Consider the following 23,803-nt stretch of genomic DNA (forward strand, 5'->3'; position numbering starts at 1 on the left):
AGAAAATATAAAATCTTGACATGGAGTTAATATGCAATAAATATGTACAGCATATAATATTTGACATTCATTTGTAATAACACTATTGATCATGGTGTGGGGAATCACAGCATGTACAGTTCCTGTCTCATTCAGAAAATACTTTCCTGTTGTCTGGTTAAATGTTTTGAAGTGACTGGAGTGTTAAAGGAAGAGTGCTGATTATTTGAGGTGTCGTTGTATGAGGTATTGAGGCATGAGTGGACCAGCCCATGTTCTGCAAGGTAAAATTACTGTTTTGGTTGAGAAGTCTGGTCGCTTTGGAGAAAATTATATTTGCTTGTATAGTGGTGGCTCCCTGTCTTAAAAGGCTGTCTGATAACTAGGTTAAAGTATTATTAAGTATTGGTACACTTAGACTGACATTGATTAACTTGATATAGAATTTTTTCAGTGGGCCGTATATAGCTGAAGTATTTCATACAACCCCACTTCAAAAATCAGAACTATCCCTTTAAGAATATATTAAATGTCAAAACAACAAATACTGGACTTCTAACTACAAGAAATGTCTGATGATCATATCTTAGTGCTCCATTATCACAAAAAGTACATTAAAACAGGGACTGAAATAAAAGAGGATACCTTATAACTCATACAACTTTTGTAGCCACATCAAATCCACTACAGTGAAGACTACAGTGTATGCACTGTGGCACTGTGGTTACAGTTTGGTGCTATTCTCTGCTTTGTTCATGGGTATGTCATTAGGTTTTTTCTTCATGTTGTCAGGGTCATCTTCCTCCCTCACTGAGTCCTCTATGTAAAGCTTGTCCAGCTGATCAGGGTCAATGTAGGTGTAGAAGTAAGCCATGATGGAGAAGATGACGCAGACGCCCAACAGCAAGCAGGCAAACAGCAGGAACTCTTTCCACTGAGGTGACAGATACTGGTTAGTGTTTGAACTCTACTATTTGGTGATAGATTCAATATCACATTTAAACTTGATATAGTAATTCTGAGCAATACAGGGATTAAAAAGCTGAGAGATATAACCCCCTTCCTTGTCTTCCATAATATCCCATGATGCCATACCTGTTCCAGTCCCGCCCCCTCTGCCACAATCAGCACTATCACATTCCCGAATGCAACAGTGAGCAGCCAGCCGCCCTGCAGGACTGACTTCATGTTGGCTGGAGCCTGTAAAGAAGAGAGAGATCCTCAGTTGATAAAAAAAAGGAGCAGAAACAAAAAGCCCAGGGCTCATGCAAATATTTAAATTTTTCATTAAGTGTGGGACATCGAGCAAACTCTTTAATTTAACAGAGCAAGGACAAAGGCGGGATTGTTGAAGCATTTTGTGATGACTTTTCATTGGTTGCCGCTAAGGGTCTCTCTCACATTAAAACAATAACAAAAGACATCGTTTGGTGACATTAAGTAAAGTGGGGTCATGTAAGTTGTTCAATCAACCACCATCATCAATAACATCTGAGATGACTCAAGAATAAATTATCATGGACGCTGTAATGTATTTAAGTTTTATTCACATTAGGTCAATTTTTTTTACTGTTGTTTTTTTCCACTTGAAAACTGGTCACCATTCACTTAAATAGTTTGAGAGATTCTGCAACACTGTTTTGTGGACTAAACAACTAAACCCAACTTTCACTCGGCACAAGGGTGAGAAGATTATGACTGAATTTTCATTTTTTGAGTGAACTATCCCTTTAAGCCTAAAGACACTCCTGAAGATGCACTGTTTTCCAACTCTTTTCCATAAAGGTTTTGACCATGAAACACTTCAGTCCTTGTAGGTTTGAATGGTGGTCCTGAAAACTTTGGTCAGCATGTCTTCATGGCAGTTATAATGGACTCCAATGACAAAGTAAACATGAATGTTTGGAACATACTGATAATGAGATTAAACAGTGGGGACATGAATATGATGCAAAAGTGGTTTCTATGGATGTTTTAATTATGTTTTTGTTTTGCAGTAACAACTATAAAAAACATTTTTGAAATCCATTGTAAACACGTAGCTTAACGTTAGGTATTTCAGGCACTCAGGCAGTCATGGATTCATACATTTGTAACCGTAATTATTATACACATTATGCTTTGGGTTATTTTAAATCATTTAAGTTAATGGGCTAATTTTGTGTTTCTTATTAAGCTGTGCAGTTTACTGTGTGCATTATATTTCTGTAGGAATATTACCACATCATTATTATGCACATGCAGTATTAAGCTATTATGTTGTTGTCATTTATAGCACTTTAAATATTACATTTATATATTTTCATGTCCCCTTGACTATAGGTTAGTTTGTTCTATTGTGTTGTGGGGACAAAACAGAGTAGAGTGCCATGTGGAAACAGTAGAGGGAGAAGTTTGCTGTGAAACCCAACATTGAATGTGCTGTACTGTCTTGCTGTTTGGGTGTTTATTAAAATAAGAGAAAGAAAGAGAAATTGTAGCCTGCTTATTACCCACAGCCTGCAAGAAGTGGAAAACGGTAACTGGGGATGGGTTTACCGCCATCTATTGCAGGTAACACGCTGACTATCGATAAGTACCTCATACAACCCCACGTCAAATAGTCTGAATTATCCCTTTAAGAATACTGGGAATGCAGAGTTTCATCTTAATTGATAGCGTGTATCATGATGAACCTGTGAGTAGGAGAACTCCAGGCCTGTGATGGAGAACAAGACCTCTCCAGCAGTTATGAGGGCGTACTGGGGGATCTGCCAGGCGATGTGCACATTGTTGGCTTTCACATCCTCCATCTTGTAAGCCGTGATTTTATCTGATTCCTGACAAAAAGCACACACACACACACACACACACACGCAAGGTTCTGTTATGCTGTGTAACTGGTAAGATCTGCACAAAAACTTACATAAGAAGCATCCTGACCTTCATGAGTATGAAAGTGTAGGTTGCTCCAAAGTCCAGCAGGCCCAGGTTAAGTTCAAATGTACCTGACTGTGAGCTGCACTTGACATGTTGGTATCTACCAGGAGACACATGAAGGATGAGACGAATCAGAGAAGGACAACAAGTGTGTATGAGTCTGCATTGAATTTAACAGTAAAATCACACAGCAACATAAAATTAGTAATTTAGTTGAAGCTAAATTGGAGTTTCCACAGAGTCACTAGAGTTGTGCAGTGGGAGGGTTCATTTTGGGCGTCCACTGTTCTGGAATTACAAGTCTTGCTCATTTTCTGCATGAAAAACATTAGGTGAAAGATGGGTAGAGCACTGATTCCACCGTTTAATATTCAAAATCATACTAATTTATCTAACAATGCAAATTACTATAAAATTTAAGCCTTAGAACATAATCTGATTCAAGAGTACAGTTCATTCAGTTTGTCTAGACAGGAATATAATTTTATAAAAACAATGTTATACATCTTTTAATTTAAACCTACAATAACAGATTTTGTGGCCAATTGGGGCACGTCAAACAGTTAAACAGTTCTCTATTCCAGCCCTTCCCAAATATAGGTTTGCAATCCAAAACGGGTCCGTACCTGTTGTTTTAGTGGGGTTGCCAATTGGCAGCATACAATTAACAATACCATGATTTGTGAATTCATTTTCCTAATTAAAAGAACTAGACTTACATCCATAACTCTCCATAACTACACCTGATGAAGTCCAATATTTACTCTCCTTTTAGTTCTGTTTTGGTTTCCACATACTCTTGAGAAAAATATCTGGTTCTTTAGCTGCCAAATGCTCCACTATGTTCCCCAGCTTGTGTCTGTCTGCTGAGCAGCTAGTTCACAGTGAGCTTTTTAAAGTTTTTGGAGAGCAGTGAGAGAGTGAACACAAACAATAAAGGAGCGAGCTGGAAAACCAAAGCAATAAGATAAAATGTGCTACAGCTGAGCTGAGTCAAGTTATAATTCTCTCGTGGTTCATCACTACAGGCAATGCCTAATTGTTATTTTTGTCGTAAGCGCAACATTCAAGTTCTGCCACTAGAGGTCTTAAAATGATAACGAAACATGTAATCTGATGACATCGTGAAGGAGTCTGGGATCATGGAGTTGTTATTTTCATGGTAAAATAACCACCAAAACTGATAATTGACAACCATTGAAGAGGTTGCGCTAGTCATATATAGTCATACGTGGCTGTTAGGAAACACACCATTACCTTGAATAACTGACAGACTTCTCTAGGCTTGACTAATGCTGGAAACATATGGGTTAATATAAGTACACAACTTGTGTTTTCAGACATTTTAATACAGAAATGTTTAATATTATAGCTTTAAAATCACAAAGGTTTGCACTTCAAATTTGTCATTGAGAGATTGTATTGAGTTGCAGAAGCTAAAAGTTACCTAAATAGCTGCTAAAAAAAAATGGCTTCAGGCTTTTGGCCCTTTATACTGATAGTCGTACTCACTCTGCTCGATCCACTGTGTTGTTAGCAGATATGTCATCAGAGGGCACGTGGAAAGACACATCTCCAACAGTGATAGTTAATTCCTCTGGCAGCGTGTTGAGGAATCTGTTATAATTAGAAGAACTCATGAGCAGACATAACCGATTATTCAAGTGAAGTGAATATGGCCTAAATTTTTCACAGGAGCAAGGGATGAATTAGCTTACTGTAAGATGTTTACTTTGTAGGTATAAAAGATACCATTAAACTGTCCAAGGTAAAACATATTTTACCTCAGAAAAGGATTTCCAGTTTCATTTTTCTCTGTGTAGTCCTTTATCTGGATGATTTAAAAAAACAAAGTCATGTCAAAGAAGTTTCTATCAATAACAACAATATCAATTCTCTGCTTAACTTTCTTGTGCTTTTGCTTTCTTGTTCTTTGAATTTCAGGGTGCAGCTTTACTGACTTTACTTCTGCCTTTTAGATAAAGATAAAGTTAGATCTGGTCAGTATTCATAAACATTTCATTCTTTGTGATAATTACTTAGATTTCTATTTCAGTCAGAACAGATTTTCTACTCTGAAGATACTGTTACCCTCCTCTGACCAAAAGGAGTTGATTAAGTGTAAAAGTAGGAGCTTATCCGCGTTAAAGAAAAGAAGTCAAGCATCTTACGTCCGGGGGTCCTACACTCTTCCCACTGGCTCACAGACCTGACACAGTCCATGATTTAGATTAACTGAGTATTTTACACTCTTAATAAGTAATAACTAGGGATTGTTCTGCTCAAAATTTTAACTTGGCCTGTTGGGGCAAGACATGAATATATGAATACATTTAAAAAATTATGCTGTGGAAGCCAGTTTCTGGGGCACTCACAAGGTTGCATTGGATTCCAGCAGCTTCTGAAAATAAGACGAGACTATAGGCCTCCTCTTGGTGAAGCGTATTTTTACACTCAGAGGTGTTTCCATCCAAGGTGACATGAGTAATCAGTTCCTTGCTGGGCCCATCAAGTGAAAGCATCTCATATTGAGAGGGGTCCTGCAACAGAGAAACCAGGGGGGTTAATGATAAGTCTCTGTCCAACATCTTAACAGTTAATCACCCAGTACTGAAAGAAAGAATTTCTTGTGTGTTTTAACCTAAAAATTAAAAAGCTTGTTTTAAAATGCATTAATTAGTATTGTTTAGAAGACTGAAACGTAAACCTGTATAAGAATGAAGTTGCAAACTTTGCCATGGACATGAGAAAGAGAAACAGTGCCCTGATCTCTGAAATGTTCCTGCAGAAAAGCTGGAGACTCTGACAGGTTGATAAACTCAAGTTTAGCTTAGTGGTTTCATTAAAATGCAAATACAGACTGTTGAGACATGTCGTGTTGATGCATCTAAAGACCTTTTCCAAAGACAAACAGCACTTTTATTATGAGCCCACAATATACATCTATACTTTCTCTCTTTTGTGTGTTTGCTAATTGTTGTGCATTTTTTGTGCAGTGGCACCCTGAATGGTAATAGTTTGACAGAATTCGTCTGATTTTATTCTTTTATTTTATTCTGACTTTTAGTCTTAGTCAATCCCTTTTAATTCTCTACATATTCTACATATTATATTAGAAATCTACTTAATGCTTTGTAACTTCTCTGTTATATGCATTGCTGCTGTCTCAACGAGGATGCACTCCTGCAAATCAGACTTTTAATCTCAGTGAGGCCTTTCCTGGTTGAATTAAGTTAATATTATTGAACGCAGGGTGATAAACTCTGCACAGGTCAGAACTCTCTCACAGAGCAAACACACTCTCACAGTCACAAATTTCAGGACCACAGTCCTCAGGCTTGCACCTATTCTGGATGGTATAAAAAGCTGTTTTTCTGTTACCTGAAGGTATGGGATGGGCTCTTGAAACAGGTTGCTGTCAGGGATCTTCACAGTGACATTACCTCCGGCGAGGTTATAGACCTGCAGGAGACACTTCCCTGCAGGTGCTGGATCTACCACCGTTTTCTAGCGAATAGAGAAGGAAATCAGAGCACAATACTGATGAATATCAGAGAAAATTTTTCAGTGAATGTTTTTTCTTTATCTATAAAATAAAGACTCATGTACATGCTTTTCTAGGCTTGCTTTAATTTTTATTTACATTTTTGTAAACTATGTTTATTTCTATGTGCCAATATATAAAGGCAAATTTCTTGTATGTAAAAACCTACTTGGCAGTAGAATGTCTAAGATTAGTCATTAGTTGATTAATCGCTGTTGAGAATTTAACCAATTAACTTATTAACTGACAATATACAGTATTTCTTGTGTACCATTTCTCCAGAACTCACAAGTGTTCTCACAGATTGGTTTCGTTTGCCTTCTTAGTCTAGAAATGGCAGTATTTACACCCCATCTGACATTGTTTTGTTTGATGGATCCATTTGTTGAATATGGACAGATGGACAAGAGCAGTTGTTTAGAGCCAGAGCCTGCTTGTTTTATTATTCTGTTGGTTTAAGTTGTTTGTGCTTCATAAATTAATGTTTGACATAACTAATGGGTGTATGTGTCTGTGTATTAATTTTTAATGAGTAACACATTCAATTGTCACTTAGGGAAAACACACAAAACTTGCAGCACTAATTCTGATCTGTTATTTTTTTTATGATTTTTGGAGCTCTAATTTTTTTAGATATGTTCAGAGCATTACAGGATAGAAAACAACATTTTGTTAGCAAATAGCAACAATGGACAAAGTTGTATATTTATTGCTTTTTCATGCTTTTTCATGTTTTCCAGGATGCAGGAGAACTCAGACAGTCTATATGCAGGTATTCTGTTTGCATGTTTTCTAGCTGATGTGCATGCATGTCAGTAATGCTGTGTGTGTAGGTGAAGGGTTTTGGTGAGCATCTCTTTATTTCAAAAAGCAAGAATCATGATTGCTGCTAATACATACCCCAACATTCAACTCCACCAGTGTGGCAGCTCCAAAAGCCAGCGCTGCAAAAATCATCCCCGCGGCCATTTTCCTTAGAGGCCTGCAGGAACAGACATCCAACACTTTTACACACCTTTCATTGCTTTAAGCCCAGTTTGGGTTTACTGCTCTGAGAGTTAAGCTTTATCACTTTATAAATCAGTGTCCACATCAGTGTCTTCACTGCCCTGCCTGATAAGAGACTCATTTGGTTTTGACACAATACCATCTGTTGCAACTGTGTCCTTCACAAACTGAGCTGTGGTCTAAAAAGTCTGAAACAAGAGTCCAGTGTTACTTGTGTCTGAAACCATTTAATACAACATTTATACAACTGGAAGTAGTTTTAATTCACATTTCCAGATAATACTGAAAACTCCTAACTTATACAAAAGCAAGTCTAAGTGCTCTACATACATTAAGAACACACTCATTTACGATTGTAAATGTACAATATGTTTGTCTATTTGTGCACACAGACCTTAACTTCATTCATTGACTATTTATTCTCCTGAGGCATATTCACGGGACACAAATGTGAGGCCATATGGCTCATTTTCCCAGTTTAAGAGGCTTCTTAAATGCTTATGTCTGCAATAAAGATGGGAGTATCCAACGCAACAGGCGTGTACTCACGTGATGTTGATTCTGCAAAGGCCAACAAGCGGATATATAATGAGGTCAAAGATGGGCACGAAGAGAAGAATCAGCAGAGCATTCAACATCTAGACAACAGGGAGGGAAAATCATGCCTTTAAATGACTCTATAAAAACTCACTAAAACTCATAAAATCATTAAGGTTACAGTTATATATGAATAAAGGGACAGATCTTGATTTAATATCACCAGTAAGGAGCAAGATTGCAGTTAATGAGAGCTGTAAAAGTGTTTTCATGAGAAGGACTTGTCAAACATTAGTCATCTTTAATGAGAGCTGAAAATGTACTGATGTGGCACACTGGTGTGTGTGTTGTTTTGTGTGTTTTCACATGAAAAACAGACTCCATATTTCCAGATGGATGAAACTACAGATCAAATATAGATAGCAGTCGGTTGGTAGGTAGGTATTAGATAAGTGACACAATTTCTCAGCTGCTTGTCTCTATACTCTTGAATAAATAACTCTCTCACACACACAAGCACAATCAAACCCCTGTGCATTACTCAAACACTAACATTCATCACACACACACACACACACAGACAGGACACATAAATACACGTAAGTGTAATGAAAAACTTCTCTGCAATATTTTACAACTAGCCTTTCACTACTTAATATATTTATTTGTTCTCTCTTATATCGTCTTAATATTTGATATATTTATTTTATAAATGCACACTTTATTCTACTACTGTACAGTTTTTATCTTTATTATTATTGTTCTATCTTTTATTACTTAATTTACTGTTCTACACATGATTGTTCTTGTATAACCAGCGTGACAATAAACAACTTGAATCTTGAAACAGTTTCTGTTGTTTGTTTATCTATATATCCCAGCTCCTTGAAATTAAAATGAAACCACGATTTTTAGGTTAGAGTGCTGACAAAGATGATCCTCAACATCAGGACAAGGCAACCATGAACATATTATGGTAGGTGAAGTAAAATGAAGGGGACCGTGTACAAAAAGGTCTACAGTTTCAATACTGTTTTTCTGTTGTGAATGTTACCATCCTTTTCATTTTCTTTCTGCGAGTTAAATTAGAAGATTGATATCACTTATATGTCTTTATGTTAAGTATGTTGCTAGAAATCAGGAGGGGATTAACCAAACTTTTGCCAAAGTAAAAGAATATTCCTGCTACCAACCCCATCCAAAGGTCATTTATTGACCTTTTGCTAAGTCCTGCCCTTTAATTGCTAAGCCCAGCAAGTTTTCTTGCAATACACACCTGCAGTTTAGAATTTGTATTTGTAAGATGCCTGAACTATTGTCCTAAGAGATTTTCACATTTTGTTATATGAAATAAAATACATCTGTAAATACCCCATTCATCAATTCTGAAGCTTTTATGCCTCTTGAAAAGCTAGCAAGTAGTTAAATGAGACTACAGAGGTTGTCTGGGACGTTAAATGTGAACCTGAACTCTGAACACTAGTCACTTAATGGTGGAGATGTAAGTCATGCTACTGTGGTGTAGTTCATTTATAGCTTAAAGTTAGCTTTTTACTTCTGGCGATTGTAAAACTCATAACCAGTGGTGTTTATTTGTGTAGATTATGAAAACATACAAATATCATAAACGTTTGTTCACCACAGAGCTTCTTTTCCTCACTATAAAAAATCCCATTGACTTTTTGTGGAGGGAAGCAGAGAATCCCTGCAGCAAGAGGTTCAACCATGGAAGAGGTTTAACCATGTAAATCAACATGCAACACCATATTTTGTTTGCTTATTCTGCGCACAAAAATTAAGGTAAAAATGTCTGATCATTTAAACACAGTCACCCTTTTTACTTTGGTATGCAGCCACGTCCTTTACTGTGTACAAATATGAAAAATAATGAGTTCATCTGAGAAAATACCAGTCCATTTTACTGCGTCACAGCATTCCTTATTCAGCTCTTCTAGTAGTTTCTTGTATCAGAACACCTTGCTGTGCATTATTGCGTATTTCACTGAGAGAGGGAGGAGCTGCACGTACCTGCATTTGGTCAGGCTTAATAATGAAGGAATTTCCCTGTAATAAAACAAAAGATGATTTTAGCTGAACAAGATACTTACTTAAACTTTAACTTCATAAATCTAACACGATGTACAAGGTTTGTATTGGCCCATAAAAAGCACTTCATCCTGATGAGTGCACACTTTACCAAGGCCATAAACAATGTTGTTTACTGGAATAAAATGACAAATTGTAACAACACCCTTACTAAGGGATTGTCTGTTTTATAGACAACTTGTACAATCAGATGAATATCAAGATCCACCCGCTGATGATAAGATAAATTATCAGCTCTTGTTTTTCTTTAACACCAGTGTTACTGAACATAAGAAAACTTACAAAAGCCATGTTCATCTGTGCAGCTTGAATTGTCCAGCGGGAACCCTGCAATCAAGAAAAAAACTGAGTGTTACCATCCATGTAGTTAACAGTATCACAACAGTAACACTTGAGTGTGTGCTCAGTAAAATGACTGACCACAGAAGAGTAATGCTGTTTGCTTGGTTGGAAAGGAAAATAATGAGGACCTGATGAACTTTTGACATGCCTTCAGGGGAGGTGTGCATTTGTTTGTCTTGTAAGTTTTTTTTTTTGATTGATTGACTGAAAGTTGTTTTAAATGAAGAATGATTTGAGGAGGAATGCAATTCAGGAATGCTGAATGTGGCTTTGAGGTATGCCATAATGAAATGGTTGTGGTGAGTGCTGGCCAGACGGGAAGATAACACATAGTTATGAGATTTTATAAGACAGCTATGGTACAAGACCTTGACCTTGTGCTGACTGGTATTCAGTAAGCATGAATATGATACCTGGTTTAAAGAGTAAGAACTTTTAACTGCTTAAACTGTGTCCCAGCTACACACTGTATATAATAATAACAAAATAAAGTATACTTACAGGCCTAGTGTCTAATATTTACAGCAATCTATTTTAAGAATATGCCAGAAATATGATATAATATTCAGTGTATAATTACCTGAAAATACAAATAGTTTTTGTTTCCTTAGAATGAGATGTTTATATCTACAAAGAGTGCAGGTCCTGTTCCACATGGGCTGTCATGTTGCACTGCAATGTTTCTACAGTAGCTCAGAACAGGCAAACCAAACACTGACTCTAGATAAGATTTGTGATCACTGTAGTTTCTCCTACAGACTTGGAAGGGGAGGGTGAGACAAAGTGGTCGCAGTCTGCAAGTTCACTGCTCAACGACACTAATTCCTAAACAATGGACCTTTAAGTGTGGAACAAAGTGGGTGACCAACCCTCTTGTCATCCCTAGAGCCTCTTTTGAATTTTTCAGTGCACTCACCTTCCGTTTCGTGTCTGAATTATGGAGTTGGGACACGTTAAAGAGAACAGCTCTTCTTGTGACAGTTCACAAGTCTTTTGTCTTCACGTACCTGCTGGTCAAACAGAGCCCAGAACATTGGCAGTGGGATGTAGAGCACCAAAACCCGCAACACCATCTTAATCTCCTGGATCAGACGCTTCTATTAACACATAAACACACAGACAGGACGTATTATTGAGGCACTGACACCATCATCGCCCTTTTGACTTTTTAAGGTGACATCCTCAGAAAAGGTTCTTGATCAAACACAAATCTTTGCATGGAAAAGTTAATAGTAGAATTCCTTTTGTTACCGAGTATTTTTCTTCAGCCCAGTCCAACCAGTGTGTCCTCTGAGGCTCATACTTCCCTTTCTTGAAGCGGTTTTTGATGGCAAACTGTGAACCAAAATCAAAAATCAGGACTGGAAAAGTGGAGACAGAAACAGAGGCAATGTGTAAAATTCATGCTATTATTACAGCATAAAGTGATTCTTGGCAGTAAATGCAACTGAATTAATCTTTTTGCGCTTTAATAAATCAGCTGATATCATCCAGGGGAGCTGGGAGATGACTCACCCCAATGCAATTGCAAACGTCCAACAGGACGTTTCCCTGTGGAGGACTCCTCTTGTACAGGCTGCTGCCAGCAATGAACACAACTGCACAAGATAGATGGAGAGTGAGACAGTTTATGTTGGAGACAGCTCAACTGTTGTGCAAACAATTGCTCTACTTGCCTGGTACAAATGTGCTCAAATCAGCTCTGTATTCCCTAACCAACATGAGAGAAAACAGCAGAATCTGACAGAGTGGTTTACCATTTTAGGATGTTTTGTCCAGTGGCTTAAGAAATGCTTAAGAACAATAAAAATCAAACATGTTGTTAACAGGCCAAACTTCAGTCTGACAGTTTAGACACTGAAGCGTGTACTTTGTCTCACCCTCGCTGTGATCTGTACGTGGCCCCCACAGTAATAAAATCACAGTTTGTTTTCACAGTGAGCAATCAGCCAAGCATGAATCCCATAAGGTTTAGTGGGGACGGGGATTCAGAGGCAGAGACAACTGCCTGTCAGGATGTATGTGGAGAGGCCTTGATCAATAGGAAGCCCAGCGTTTCAACAGCTCAGCTTCATATAAACATGCTCTCGGCATGCAGACCACAACCTGAACTAAGCTTAGATTCTTAAATCTGACAGTTATTTGGACACTGAGTGTAATAATATCAAAGGGATAGAAAAATCTGTCTACATGTTTTTGGTGTGAGTTGCAGAGTTTTGGAGTTATCAGCCGTAGAGATGTCGGCCTTCTGTCAAATATAATGGAACCAAATGGCACTCGGCTTGAGGTGCTCATAGTGCCAATAAATACATTTGAAAAGTCTCTTTCCAGAAATCATGATCCAGTTACTCAAGACAAGCCACAGACCTTGTTTTGAGCAGTTTCATGGATTTTCGTTCTACCACAGAAAGAACTAGAAATGTGAACACTGGACAGTGTTTCACTGTCATTATCAGACGGGTCTTTTTTCAAATAATCAATAGTTATCGACCTCGCTCAATATCGATCAGGCTCTTAAGAAGACAGGCATTAATAATATTTTCCACCATCAATTTAAAATTAATTAAATAAGGTCAAGCCCAAGGTGGTAGGTCACACATCTATGGTGTCCGCAGCTGTTCATGTATACCTCTGTTTGGTAGTATATTAACGGCACACAGACTGTCCATCTCCAGCACACCTTCTATATTGGTTCATATATGTGCAGCGGTGCAATGTGCTACAGGGCTGAGTGAAGGTGAATATAGATCACCGGGTGTATTATTAAATTCTCTCTCAGCCAGTCACATCACTGGTCTCATAACTTTGAAACAGATGTGTCAGTCACAGTCAAACATGATAATGAGCAAATGAAAAGCTTCACCTGGATGATTCAAAGTGTCACAAGATGAACAAACATCATGACAAATCTGCACCCTAAGACAAATGGTTTTCCACCAGGTAGTTATAATAATGATGGAAATAAAAAATAAAGAAACTGATTTGGTGAAACTGTTTATATGATTACATCGACCCAACATTATCTTAGCAATAGTTCTACTGTCTCGCCTCACACCTCATACTTGCTCACATAGTTTAGTAATTAATTTCACACTAACAGTGTTTCCACTGTAATGAGTTTCAAGGATAAAATTTTAACCTCTTTTGCTAAAAAGAAACTTGCCCAGGTTAAACAGGCTGCTGGTAACCCAACGTATCCTTAATAAAAAGCATAATAATGAGTTATAACAGACCAGTCTGATGTATGTATGGTTATACTGTCGCAGCCTGGTGTTTTTAGGTGCATTAATAAGGGTAAACACAATGAGCAGCAGTGCAGTGCTATGCAGTCACTGACTCTATTTTTATTACTAAAGTTGTTATGACATATACACGTCAATCTATGAGAGAATCAGGTCCGGACATAACTGTAACTGAATGCTGTTACACGTGGATGGACACTCACCTAAAGCCACGACCATCAGAGCTGCAGGAACCCCGAAAGCCAGAGCATAGCAGTCACCACCAAAACACTGCACATCACCTGCATGAGAAAATCCAGTGTTAACGGCATCGAGACAGTGATGTTACACAGTGGACATCTCTGGGTATATAACGTGCTGAACATAAAGATGATGAATGCTCACCTCTCAGCATGGGCGTAACTATAGTCGACAAGAGGCTCCCACTGTTAATTGACATGTAGAAAATGGAGAAGAATTTCTGCCTCTCCCTGACCTGGAGGTAATAAATGAAATAATCAGAGGACACTTAACATTTTTCGTCTGACATTTTGTAAATATTGTATTTTGTGACCTTCAATATTGTATTGAATTTTCTAAACACTTGGATTACTCTGTGAAGCTGATAAATACCGTGCAATTTTACCACTTTGTGCAATCCATTTTAACTTGTTTTTTTACTCATTCTATTCTGGCATTCCCAAATTGCAAACTGCATTCTCTATTTTTGTCCATAAACAGCCAAATAAAGATCAAAACAAGCTGACAAATACGCAACTTGTATAGCTGTACAGCCTCTACCAACAACTCAGAAAAATACTCTTTAGCTGCTACACTGTCTCTAACTCTGTACATCTGCTGTTTGGTGCTGGGAACGTGGCGTGCAGTGGGTTTATTTAAGTGTGTTTACTGAAAACAGCTGCCTGGAAATGAAATTGATTACTCTGATGAGACTGAACCATACAATCAAAGTACTGTAATATCAAAACAATGAGCTACAAAAAGCTAAAAATGTGCCCTAACACCAGAAGCGCACAGAACTGCAGACCTGGTTATGAGTGACCCTTCGCTAAACCCCATCCTCCTTAGTTACTGTTGCTAAGTCGGCCAAACTTTCCATTCTCGCATTGCATTTATGCAGCTTACAGCAATAAAGGTGGCAGATTTAACATCGAAACTGGGAGTAATTGTTGAAATATGAGGTCTTTGATTCCTTAGAGACATGAACAAAAGCAGCTTCTTATTTCGGACAGCGGTGGATTTTTGTCGGCTAAAAAACAAGCAGATTTTATAAGTGTAGTTGGCTAATGTAAGCTACTGCTAACTCCTTGAGTCGGCAGAGAAGTCTGTCTCCAGCTAACATTTTAATGTCTCCGTCTTGACACTTTTTAAAACCAGATCCCTGTAAAATTGTAAATGTAAAGTTACCTTGCAACTGCATACATGATAAAATGTTCATGATAAATGACTAAGGCTAAAGCTAGCTTACATCTCAGCAAACACTGATCAGGTAGTGAAATATGGCAGGTATATCTACATGATAAGATGACAGAAATACACTCATTAACATGGGAAAAGGAAGTGCAAGGACTAGGTTAGTGCAGCGAACTTTGAGATGGGTCACCCAGGCAGACTGGAAGACAGCCAGGATATGAGCTAAACTAACCCGGCTTAGACCTGAGACAGCAAGCCAGAGTGAGATGCATCATTGTTGACCCACTTTGATTCTGCATCAGCCCACATCCTCCTCCTCAAACCCCGACAGAACAAACGCAAATGCAGCGGTATCTAACTGGCTGGAGGTAAAGTTACTGCAGCTAGTAAGCTAGTGTTACTTAGCTGGACATGCTAACGTTTGGAGCTTATCTTAGAGCAGATGAAGACAAAGTTTCATCCATCTCTCACAGGTGCGCTCTAGTGTTTCATGTTCTTGAGAGACTCCAAATAGACGCCACCATCCAGATTCACGAAACGTCAAGTGTCGCTCTTCTGAGAGCGTCCTGCACACCTCCAGCATGTAGAGAAATGGAAAGCTTGATACTGTAACCTTTAGTTATGATTGCAAAGCTATAACTGCACAGTTGCTGTTTGGAGGTGGGGCTTAGCAAAGACTCCTGCGCTTAAACATTAAAAAACCTGGTTATATATTCCTTCACAACATTGTACTGGATTGTTGTAAGTGTACTACTGTGGCACAACAGTTAAGCAGCTTTTCTACATGGCAAGAAGTGCAGTTCCTTACATGCTCCTCGTCAAACTGGTCTCCTCCAAATGCTGCGACGCACGGTTTGATTCCTCCAGTGCCGAATGCTATGAGTATCAACCCTACCATGGACAGAGCACTGCAACACACAGATGGTATATATATAATATGTGTTAACTATAGTACTAAAACTACTCCTGCATTTTGACCAAAATGTGATTATTTGGATTTGAGTACATAAGAAACATTACTGGGAAGCTACAGGATGTTACAAAAATCTAAAAAAATGGACTTGTACTTTGATATGTTAATAATTTAAATCACTTATCATGCAAAAATCCCAAACATTTGTTAGTTCCAATTTCTTATGAGTAAAAATTGTATCCTTTTCCTTTGTCTTGTATCATTAAAAAATGAATATCTTTGGGTGTTGGACTGCTGGTTTGAGATACCTCAGGCTGTGGGAACTGAGGACATCTCTTTCTGTCTAATTGGTTATCTTATAATTTAACTAATTGTCACAATGATATGAATCTGTAATGAAAATAATAATTGAAACAGTTGACAATCTCTGAATTACTGCCAATATCTCTGATATGTTGAGCAACTCCAAGTGAAAGAAAATGGCAATTCAGACTGATTCTTAGACAAGCCTAACACCTGGGGGCTCTTAATATACAGTAATGGTACTGAACTATGATTCTGCCTGCTCAACATGAGTGAATCAGCTCCTGATAACTTACATATGCACAGTGCTGTTTCCCACAGTGGGAATGGCTCCAACCGACTTGACCACATGGCCAATCACATAGACAATGGACAGGTAGATGATGGTCCTGTTGAGACAAAAAGCACGATTACATACGTTCAGAGCTGCACTCTTATTATTATTGTTGTTATAAAACATCTTTGTGTCAGTGGCCAGAGTGATTCATTGCCACTAATAGGTGCTGTTAGACGGCTCAAACACTGCATGATGTATTGAAAACTGAGATCATGTGCCACAGGTGATGAGACAGCTACAGATGAATGACAGACATTTCTATTAACTGCAAGAATGGACTTCTTTCAGAAGGAAGTAGATCCAATTGAAAAACTGTTTAAAGTAGAATCTGTGGGTGCTATGTTTTTTTTTTAAATCTAACTCCCAATGCTTTGAGTGGAGGCACATAGAACTAAAAATATTTGCAAATGCTTTTTTAGTGATTTTTGGGTGAAATGAACCTTTAATGCATGTGGAGATGAAGACTCACTTGTATTTTCCAAGCCAAGAGTCGGCAATGATAGCTCCCAGTATAGGTGTGAAGTAGCAGAGGCTGCTGAAGGCGTGGTAGACGGCGGTGGAGAGGTTATCGTCCCACTTCAGGTAGGAGAGGAAGTAGAACGTCAGCACCGCTGTGAACAAACACACAATCGTGAGCTGCTGTGAACCAGGTCAGGGGATGGATACTGCTACGTGGTGACCAAATCAATGGATGAGAGACTTCATTCACACCGATCACTACTGAACTGATTTCTCTAGACAGACATGGTCTTTTACTGGCTCATTTCCCAGAAAATTTTTTTCACTGTGCATTTTAAGGACAAACACTACAAATACTTTGAGCTCAGCTCCAATTATTAACTTAATGAGTTTATGAGGGTTTTATTTCATTGTCAAATATTTTTTGGGTTTTGATTGCTGGTAAACAAAGACAGGACATTTGAGGATAGGCATTTTAATTATTTTCTGACAATTAATCAATTAACTGATAATGTCATTAATAGAAAGTTGGATCATAAGTTCACAGAACTTGGGAGACATGTTTGTTGAATATAAGACATAAAGTTAAACTGCTCAGTCTACAGATGTTGGTAATTAATCATCAGTGATGAATCGCTGTTAAGAATTTAACCAATGACAAATTTATGAACTGATAATCAGTGTTTGAGTGCCATTTCTCTCTAGTGCTCAGGTTTTCTCATGGTTTGGTTTGATCGACTACTTTGTTTGTTTGTTTGTTTTACTTAAGAAGGGATAATTCACATTTATTAACACGATCACTTAAGTCATGTAAATGTGACAGATTTAGCCATACAGGCTTATTTTCATCTGCAGTCCATATAGAAAGGCACATAAACATATAAAGAAAGTACATAAGCACAGAGCAAGTACATAACCATAGACAAAAGCACATAACAACATCACAAAGCACATAAGCTAAGACAGCAAGACTTAAGTACTATTAATAAAACAATAACATAACTATAAAACAAAAACATTAAGAACATACTATACAAAATACAACATAAAACACAACACAGACCAAAGCACATAGCCAAAAACAAAACACACAAAAACACAAAGCAAATAACATGGCAGTAGTTATGACATTTTGTTTGGTGGAAACATTTGTTGCTGTTGCCTTCTTATTTGAGCTTCATGAATGAATGTTTCACATTACTAATGTGCTGCTATATCTATAGAGTTGTTTAAATAAAACTACAACTCAGAAAAAAAAACATGCATTTTTTATGCAAGATTAATTGATCAGTCAATTGTTAATGTGTCATTATCATTTGTAACTGATCTGCTATAAGAATATAAATACACACAGACCGTTGAAATCATTACGTGAAATTGATGGAAATTCCTCCCTGTCATAAATGAGCACCAGTCCTCATATTGCGTCAACTTGGACTGCTTAAAGAGGAAACAGGGATTTTGATGTGTGTGTGTGTGTGTGTGTGTGTGTGTGTGTGTGTGTGTGTGTGTGTGTGTGTGTGTGTGTGTGTGTGTGTGTGCGTGAGAGAGAGAGAATCAATTGGTGTAATGTGACATGAGGTCATGTGAGGAGACGTCAGAGATCACGGCTGTTGGCTCCTGTAGACGACGCACAGATACAGACGATCTGTCTGTTACAGACTGTTGAATCGTCTTCACTGACTCAGACTTTTTCACAAGTTGACCATCATTTATCTTTTCACAGTTAAAGACCCCTGAAGCTGCTGTGTGAAAACAGAACCGTGTTCTCCAGGTGGATCTATACGACCACAGAGTGTTTGCTTACCTTTCATGCCATAGTAGGAGAAGCGTTCACAGAACTCATTCACCACTATGAAGCAGATGCTGGTTGGGTAGTTGGTCCCACATAGTTTCTGAAAGAGGCAAAGTTTGTTCACTGAATGAGGTTTAACATGTTTTAAACAACACATAGTTTGAGACATTAATTAGAAACATCTGCTAATTATAAACGCATTGTCCAATCTTTTTTTTTTCTTTTTAGACCACCAGCCATCTCTCACTACTACACAAGATTTCCTTTAGATACTGGTGTTGCAACTAACAATTATTATCATTATCAATTAATCTGTCAATCATCTTCTCGATTAATCGATCAGTTGTCTGGTCCATAAAATGCCACAAAATGGTGAGAAATGTTGATCAGTGTTTCCCACAGCCCAGCGTGATGTCTTGACATGTACTGTGTGTTTTGTCTACAACCCAAATATATCCAGTTTACTGTCAAAAAAGGACTAAGGAAACAGAGTCATCACATTTGAGAAGCTGAAATCAGAGAATGTGGACATTTTTTTGGACATTAATCAATTATCAAAACAGCTGGCTATTAATTTAATAGTTAACAACTTAATTAACTGACGAATCATTGCAGCGCCAACCTTATCTCAGCTTAACAGTTAATCAGTGAAGGCTAAAGAATAATCAGCAGATTAATAATTAAGGAAAATAATCATTAGTTGCATACCTGCACCCAACAGTGTCACTTAACTTAGTATTTTAAATATTTAAGAATGATTTGCTGCTAAAGCTGTAAATCTGTGAATTTGAATTGTTGGACTTTCAAATACTCGAGAGTCACTGCACAGAGCCAGTGCTGGTGCTGTTTGCTGTATCCCTGCTTGTAATCTGTCATTTTTACACGTAGTATTCCTTCGAACACTTACTTTTAAGTTTGGTTCCCCCATCATTTCAAGAAAACATACTTTCCTGTTTTCCTCTGACAGTATCCATGCATGCAAATACAGTACTTTTCGTTGTGTTTGTCAGGGTTTTAAGATATTTGTCTCCAAGATTTCTGCCTCTAGCTCCCTGCTGTGGAGGTCAAACAATTTTGTTTGCAATTCCCAGCTGGTGCATGACCAACCTTCAATGTTGAAATGTGGTTAAAATTACATCAGTTGTTGTTTCAATGCTGACACAACATTGAAACAACGTTTAATTCTAATGGTTGTAAAAAGGTTTAGAAAATTGTTGTTGTTGTTGTTGTTATTATTATTATTATTATTATTATTATTATTATTATTAGTGTTATACATAAATATAATTGCTAATCAATAGTTTTCATGTTATATTGTTGACTAATTTTAACTAATAATTTAAACACCAACAAAATAGAACTTACTATACTTTTTCTTTTCTTAAATGTAGCTGTACGCAGAGTTCCAACATCTACCAGAACCAGCTCGACACACTGTACACTGAGCTTGATTGCCGCACTCCTCAACTGATGACGTTAATCAGACAGAAGGCTTCCAAAACAGGATGCACGATGAACAGGTGATTATGCATTTCACAAGTTAAATCTTTTAATCTCACAATTGCTCCATTCCATAATCTGTGTTTTTGTATGTACATGTTCTGTCTCTGACTGCACCAGATAGGTCAGCACATCACTTGTTGATTTGTTTTCAGATATTGTAGTGGCTGGTTGGTTGGAACGGTTTGGCATTGGGTTTCATGAATAAACCTGTCACGGAATTTACACTATTTTTTATCTTCTTGGGAACTTCATGATATCAACACAAGCTGTACCGCTGTTCTCCCTGCGTGTGGTAAGAAAAATCAGGCCCATTCTTTATTAATACATTCATATTTTCATTTATTTCTAAGGATAACCCAACCAGTTAGCTGGCTAATTTTCAACTTACAACATTTTTTTGACAATCAACCGTAATCAAAATTCTGTGCTCACCACACCCTTAGTTTCTGTGGTTTTTCCAGTGGATGTGATTAATGAATGATCCTTCTTTCATTCTTTTAAGATGAATTGGGTGAGCCAGATTTTTGGGATGCATCAGTGGGAGTCTGTACAACTGTTAGTAACAATGCTATGAGTCTCACTCTGGTTCATTACCACCCTGTGAAAATCTGTCATCCTAGAATAGAAAAATATTCACTGATACGTGACTGGCTGAATAAATAATTCATGAGTGAATTAAGAAATTGTGCTCAAGGAACACAATTTAAAAATTTTCTTTTGGTTTCATATTTGCAGGGACCTTTCTGATTATGGCCGATGGCCAAAAATCTGCCACACACTACCTTCATAACTGTTAAAGGGATGGTTCATGTTATGTAATCGCGGTTGTATGAGATACTTATCTATAGTCAGTGTGTTGCCCACAGTAGATGGCAGCTGACACGCCTCGAGTTTGGAAAAGCAGCAGGAGTACTGGTGTAGAAGAGCTAAACAGTGTACTGCTGTATACAGGGTCAGCAGCAAAACATATTTAAACCACTTACATGTGTTCCTCCCAACAAAAAAACTATTTAACTTTATACAATGTTTAGAATATTTTCACTGCTTTACCTTTCTGTCAGCCAGCCTTTTCTGACAGGACACTGCCGTTATACAAGCCAAATGTATCTCTAAACGTACATTTAAACTGATACAGATTTTTGTAAGTGGCTACAATATGTTATAAGTTGTTGCTGACCCTGTACTCAGTAGTACATGCTGTGAATCTGTGCTGGTACTCGTCTATGCTTCTACAAAACTGGGGTCGTGTCGACATCCATCTCCTGTAGGTAATACATTGACTCTCAATTGTTTTATCAGTTGTCATGTAATTAAATGTTAGTATTATATCATTATAGGTCTTTTATATTTATCTTTAATTATTCCCTTTTATTTACTATTCTATGTATTTTCTCCTTCTTGTTAATTGTATTTATTGTTTGGATGTTCTGTTTGAAGCACACTGAATTGCCCCTGTGTATGAAATGTGCTATGTAAATAAATTTGTGAGATGTTGAAAAAAGGTCGCAATTTCAATGTTGATTCATCTTTCAAAATCCAAACATAAAAATACATATTTTGTTAATCATATGTATACTATTTTCTTTCTACCAAACTACACCATCAGCAGCTTACCACAGTGCAGAGAGAAAAAATACTGGGAGGACTGTTAATTATGCGTGCGTGTGCTCCCACAATTTCATAAGTCAGTGCCTTGTGCCACCCCAATCAAAAAAGTCTAGAAATGCCTGTGTTCAGGTAATCCAAAAGTAACAGAAAGCAATCAGGTCACATTACATTTATTGTGAGATACTTGGATTAGGTCACTGACTACATTTCGAACAGATAACTAGTATTTTTTTAGAGGTATTCTCCCAAGCCAGCAGGTAAGAGAAAAGATTTTTGGGTGAACTGTTCCTTTAAAGACAAAAAACAGTTACAAAGTGCTCAGAAAAGACAGAAATTTGAGCGTTTACGATTTCATGACAGCTGAGTAAACGGCATTTTCTGCTGGGGATCATGTGCTGTGATCAAAAGGACCTTGGGTTGAGTTGTGTCCGTTCTGTCTGTGGCCTCACTGTCAGTCAGCTGCTGCCTCAGGGACTATTTCTTCAGTACTGAAGTAACTTCAGTGAAAACAGATGAGAGTGAGGAGATATATCTCAAAATCCTGGCAGATATAAAGAAGTCTGCACAGATTCTGCATTGATACCTGTGAATGGTTGTTTTTTAATTATAATTATTATTTTATCGCGATCTGTCTCCAAGGAAGCTGATCAGGAGTACTCGTGGCATCACATTTCCCAAAACGGTCCCTGAGTGTTGAGGTCCCCGTGTTTTTTTCAGGTTTCACTCAACATTTGGTGAGGATGCGCCTGTTGCATCATCTCAATGTAACGGAGCGACTCGCTGAGATCTGATTGGCAGCAAAAACTCCCTGCCGCTGTAACACACATCTGTAGTTTGACTTGAAGGACGAAAAAAAACAAATTTTCACTTCATTTACAGACATCTGAAGCAGCCTCCGCTCCCATGTGTCCACGCGTCTGCTGCACACAGACTCGGTGCAACTTCTCACGGTGGATTCAAATGTTTTGCAAAAGTAAAACACACAATAAAGCAACCCGAACAACTCTGTTCGTGCTACACAAACGTATTGCTTCTACTTACCCGAGTCATTTTGCTTTATTTGCTGGTGATATTTAAGATCTTCACTGTTGCATCGGGAGCTTCTGTCCTACATCCAAGTCCGTCCCACTCCGCTCTGCTCTGTCTGGCACCAAACCACCGTCATATAAGCGCTTTCAGCTGAATAAAGTTAATATTCTACCACAAAACGTGGACTTGTTACTTCAGAGACTGCAGACGGGCCTCCGCACACTTCACATTTAGAGAGATTCTCAAACAGACAAATATTATCATCCAGAGGAGTGTTTTTATAACTAGAAATCGAAGTTAGTATTTCAGTCACTCTCTGTGGAGCAGGAGGTCTGTAGGCAGGAGTAGTGAAGTGAAGTGGGCTGTGGGTCAGCAGCAGCAGCAGCAAGCAGTGGCAGCAGCTCCTCTCTGTTGTACAATAGTGTCGTTGTTGAGCTCTCAGATCACAGTGTGGGTCAACATGGTCTGGGTGGATGTACTGGCCGAGCTGCCTCATTGACACGGATGGATGACTAATTGTGACTGATTTCTGCAGAAGTGACATGCACTACCTCACTGTCTGTCTGTGTGTGTCTGTGGTGTCACTGCCGCCCTTCACTGAAATAGTTATTTTTCTTCATACAGCTTCATGTGTTTAAAAGGACAGTTCACCCCAAAATCAAAAATACACTTTCTCCCCCGGTGTGTGTGTGTGTGTGTGTGTGTGTGTGTAGTCCTGCATACAAAGTCACAATGTCCCATTGTGCAGAATGGCACCATTCCTGTG

General features: G+C 38.0%; 1 protein-coding gene across 1 annotated transcript; it reads right to left on the minus strand.

Annotated features, from left to right (window-relative positions):
• Positions 1-384: 384 nt before the first annotated feature.
• On the minus strand, positions 385-23,259 carry slc15a2 (solute carrier family 15 member 2). The gene is made up of 22 exons (XM_084724808.1): positions 23,050-23,259; positions 18,910-18,997; positions 17,113-17,254; positions 16,603-16,695; positions 15,899-15,998; positions 14,062-14,152; positions 13,881-13,958; positions 11,951-12,033; positions 11,687-11,770; positions 11,443-11,532; positions 10,376-10,420; positions 10,016-10,051; positions 8,000-8,088; positions 7,343-7,424; positions 6,280-6,405; positions 5,274-5,438; positions 4,683-4,729; positions 4,411-4,515; positions 2,902-2,998; positions 2,655-2,798; positions 1,075-1,179; positions 385-913 (listed from the first exon to the last, which is right to left on the minus strand). The coding sequence occupies exons 1-22, from the start codon at positions 23,056-23,058 to the stop codon at positions 704-706; spliced, it is 2,109 nt and encodes a 702-aa protein (XP_084580934.1). The 5' UTR covers positions 23,059-23,259; the 3' UTR covers positions 385-703.
• Between the last annotated feature and the right edge of the window lie 544 nt (positions 23,260-23,803).

This window comes from Lutjanus erythropterus, chromosome 8 (assembly GCF_056507025.1).
Source record: "Lutjanus erythropterus isolate fLutEry1 chromosome 8, fLutEry1.hap2, whole genome shotgun sequence".
Taxonomy (NCBI): domain Eukaryota; kingdom Metazoa; phylum Chordata; class Actinopteri; order Lutjaniformes; family Lutjanidae; genus Lutjanus; species Lutjanus erythropterus.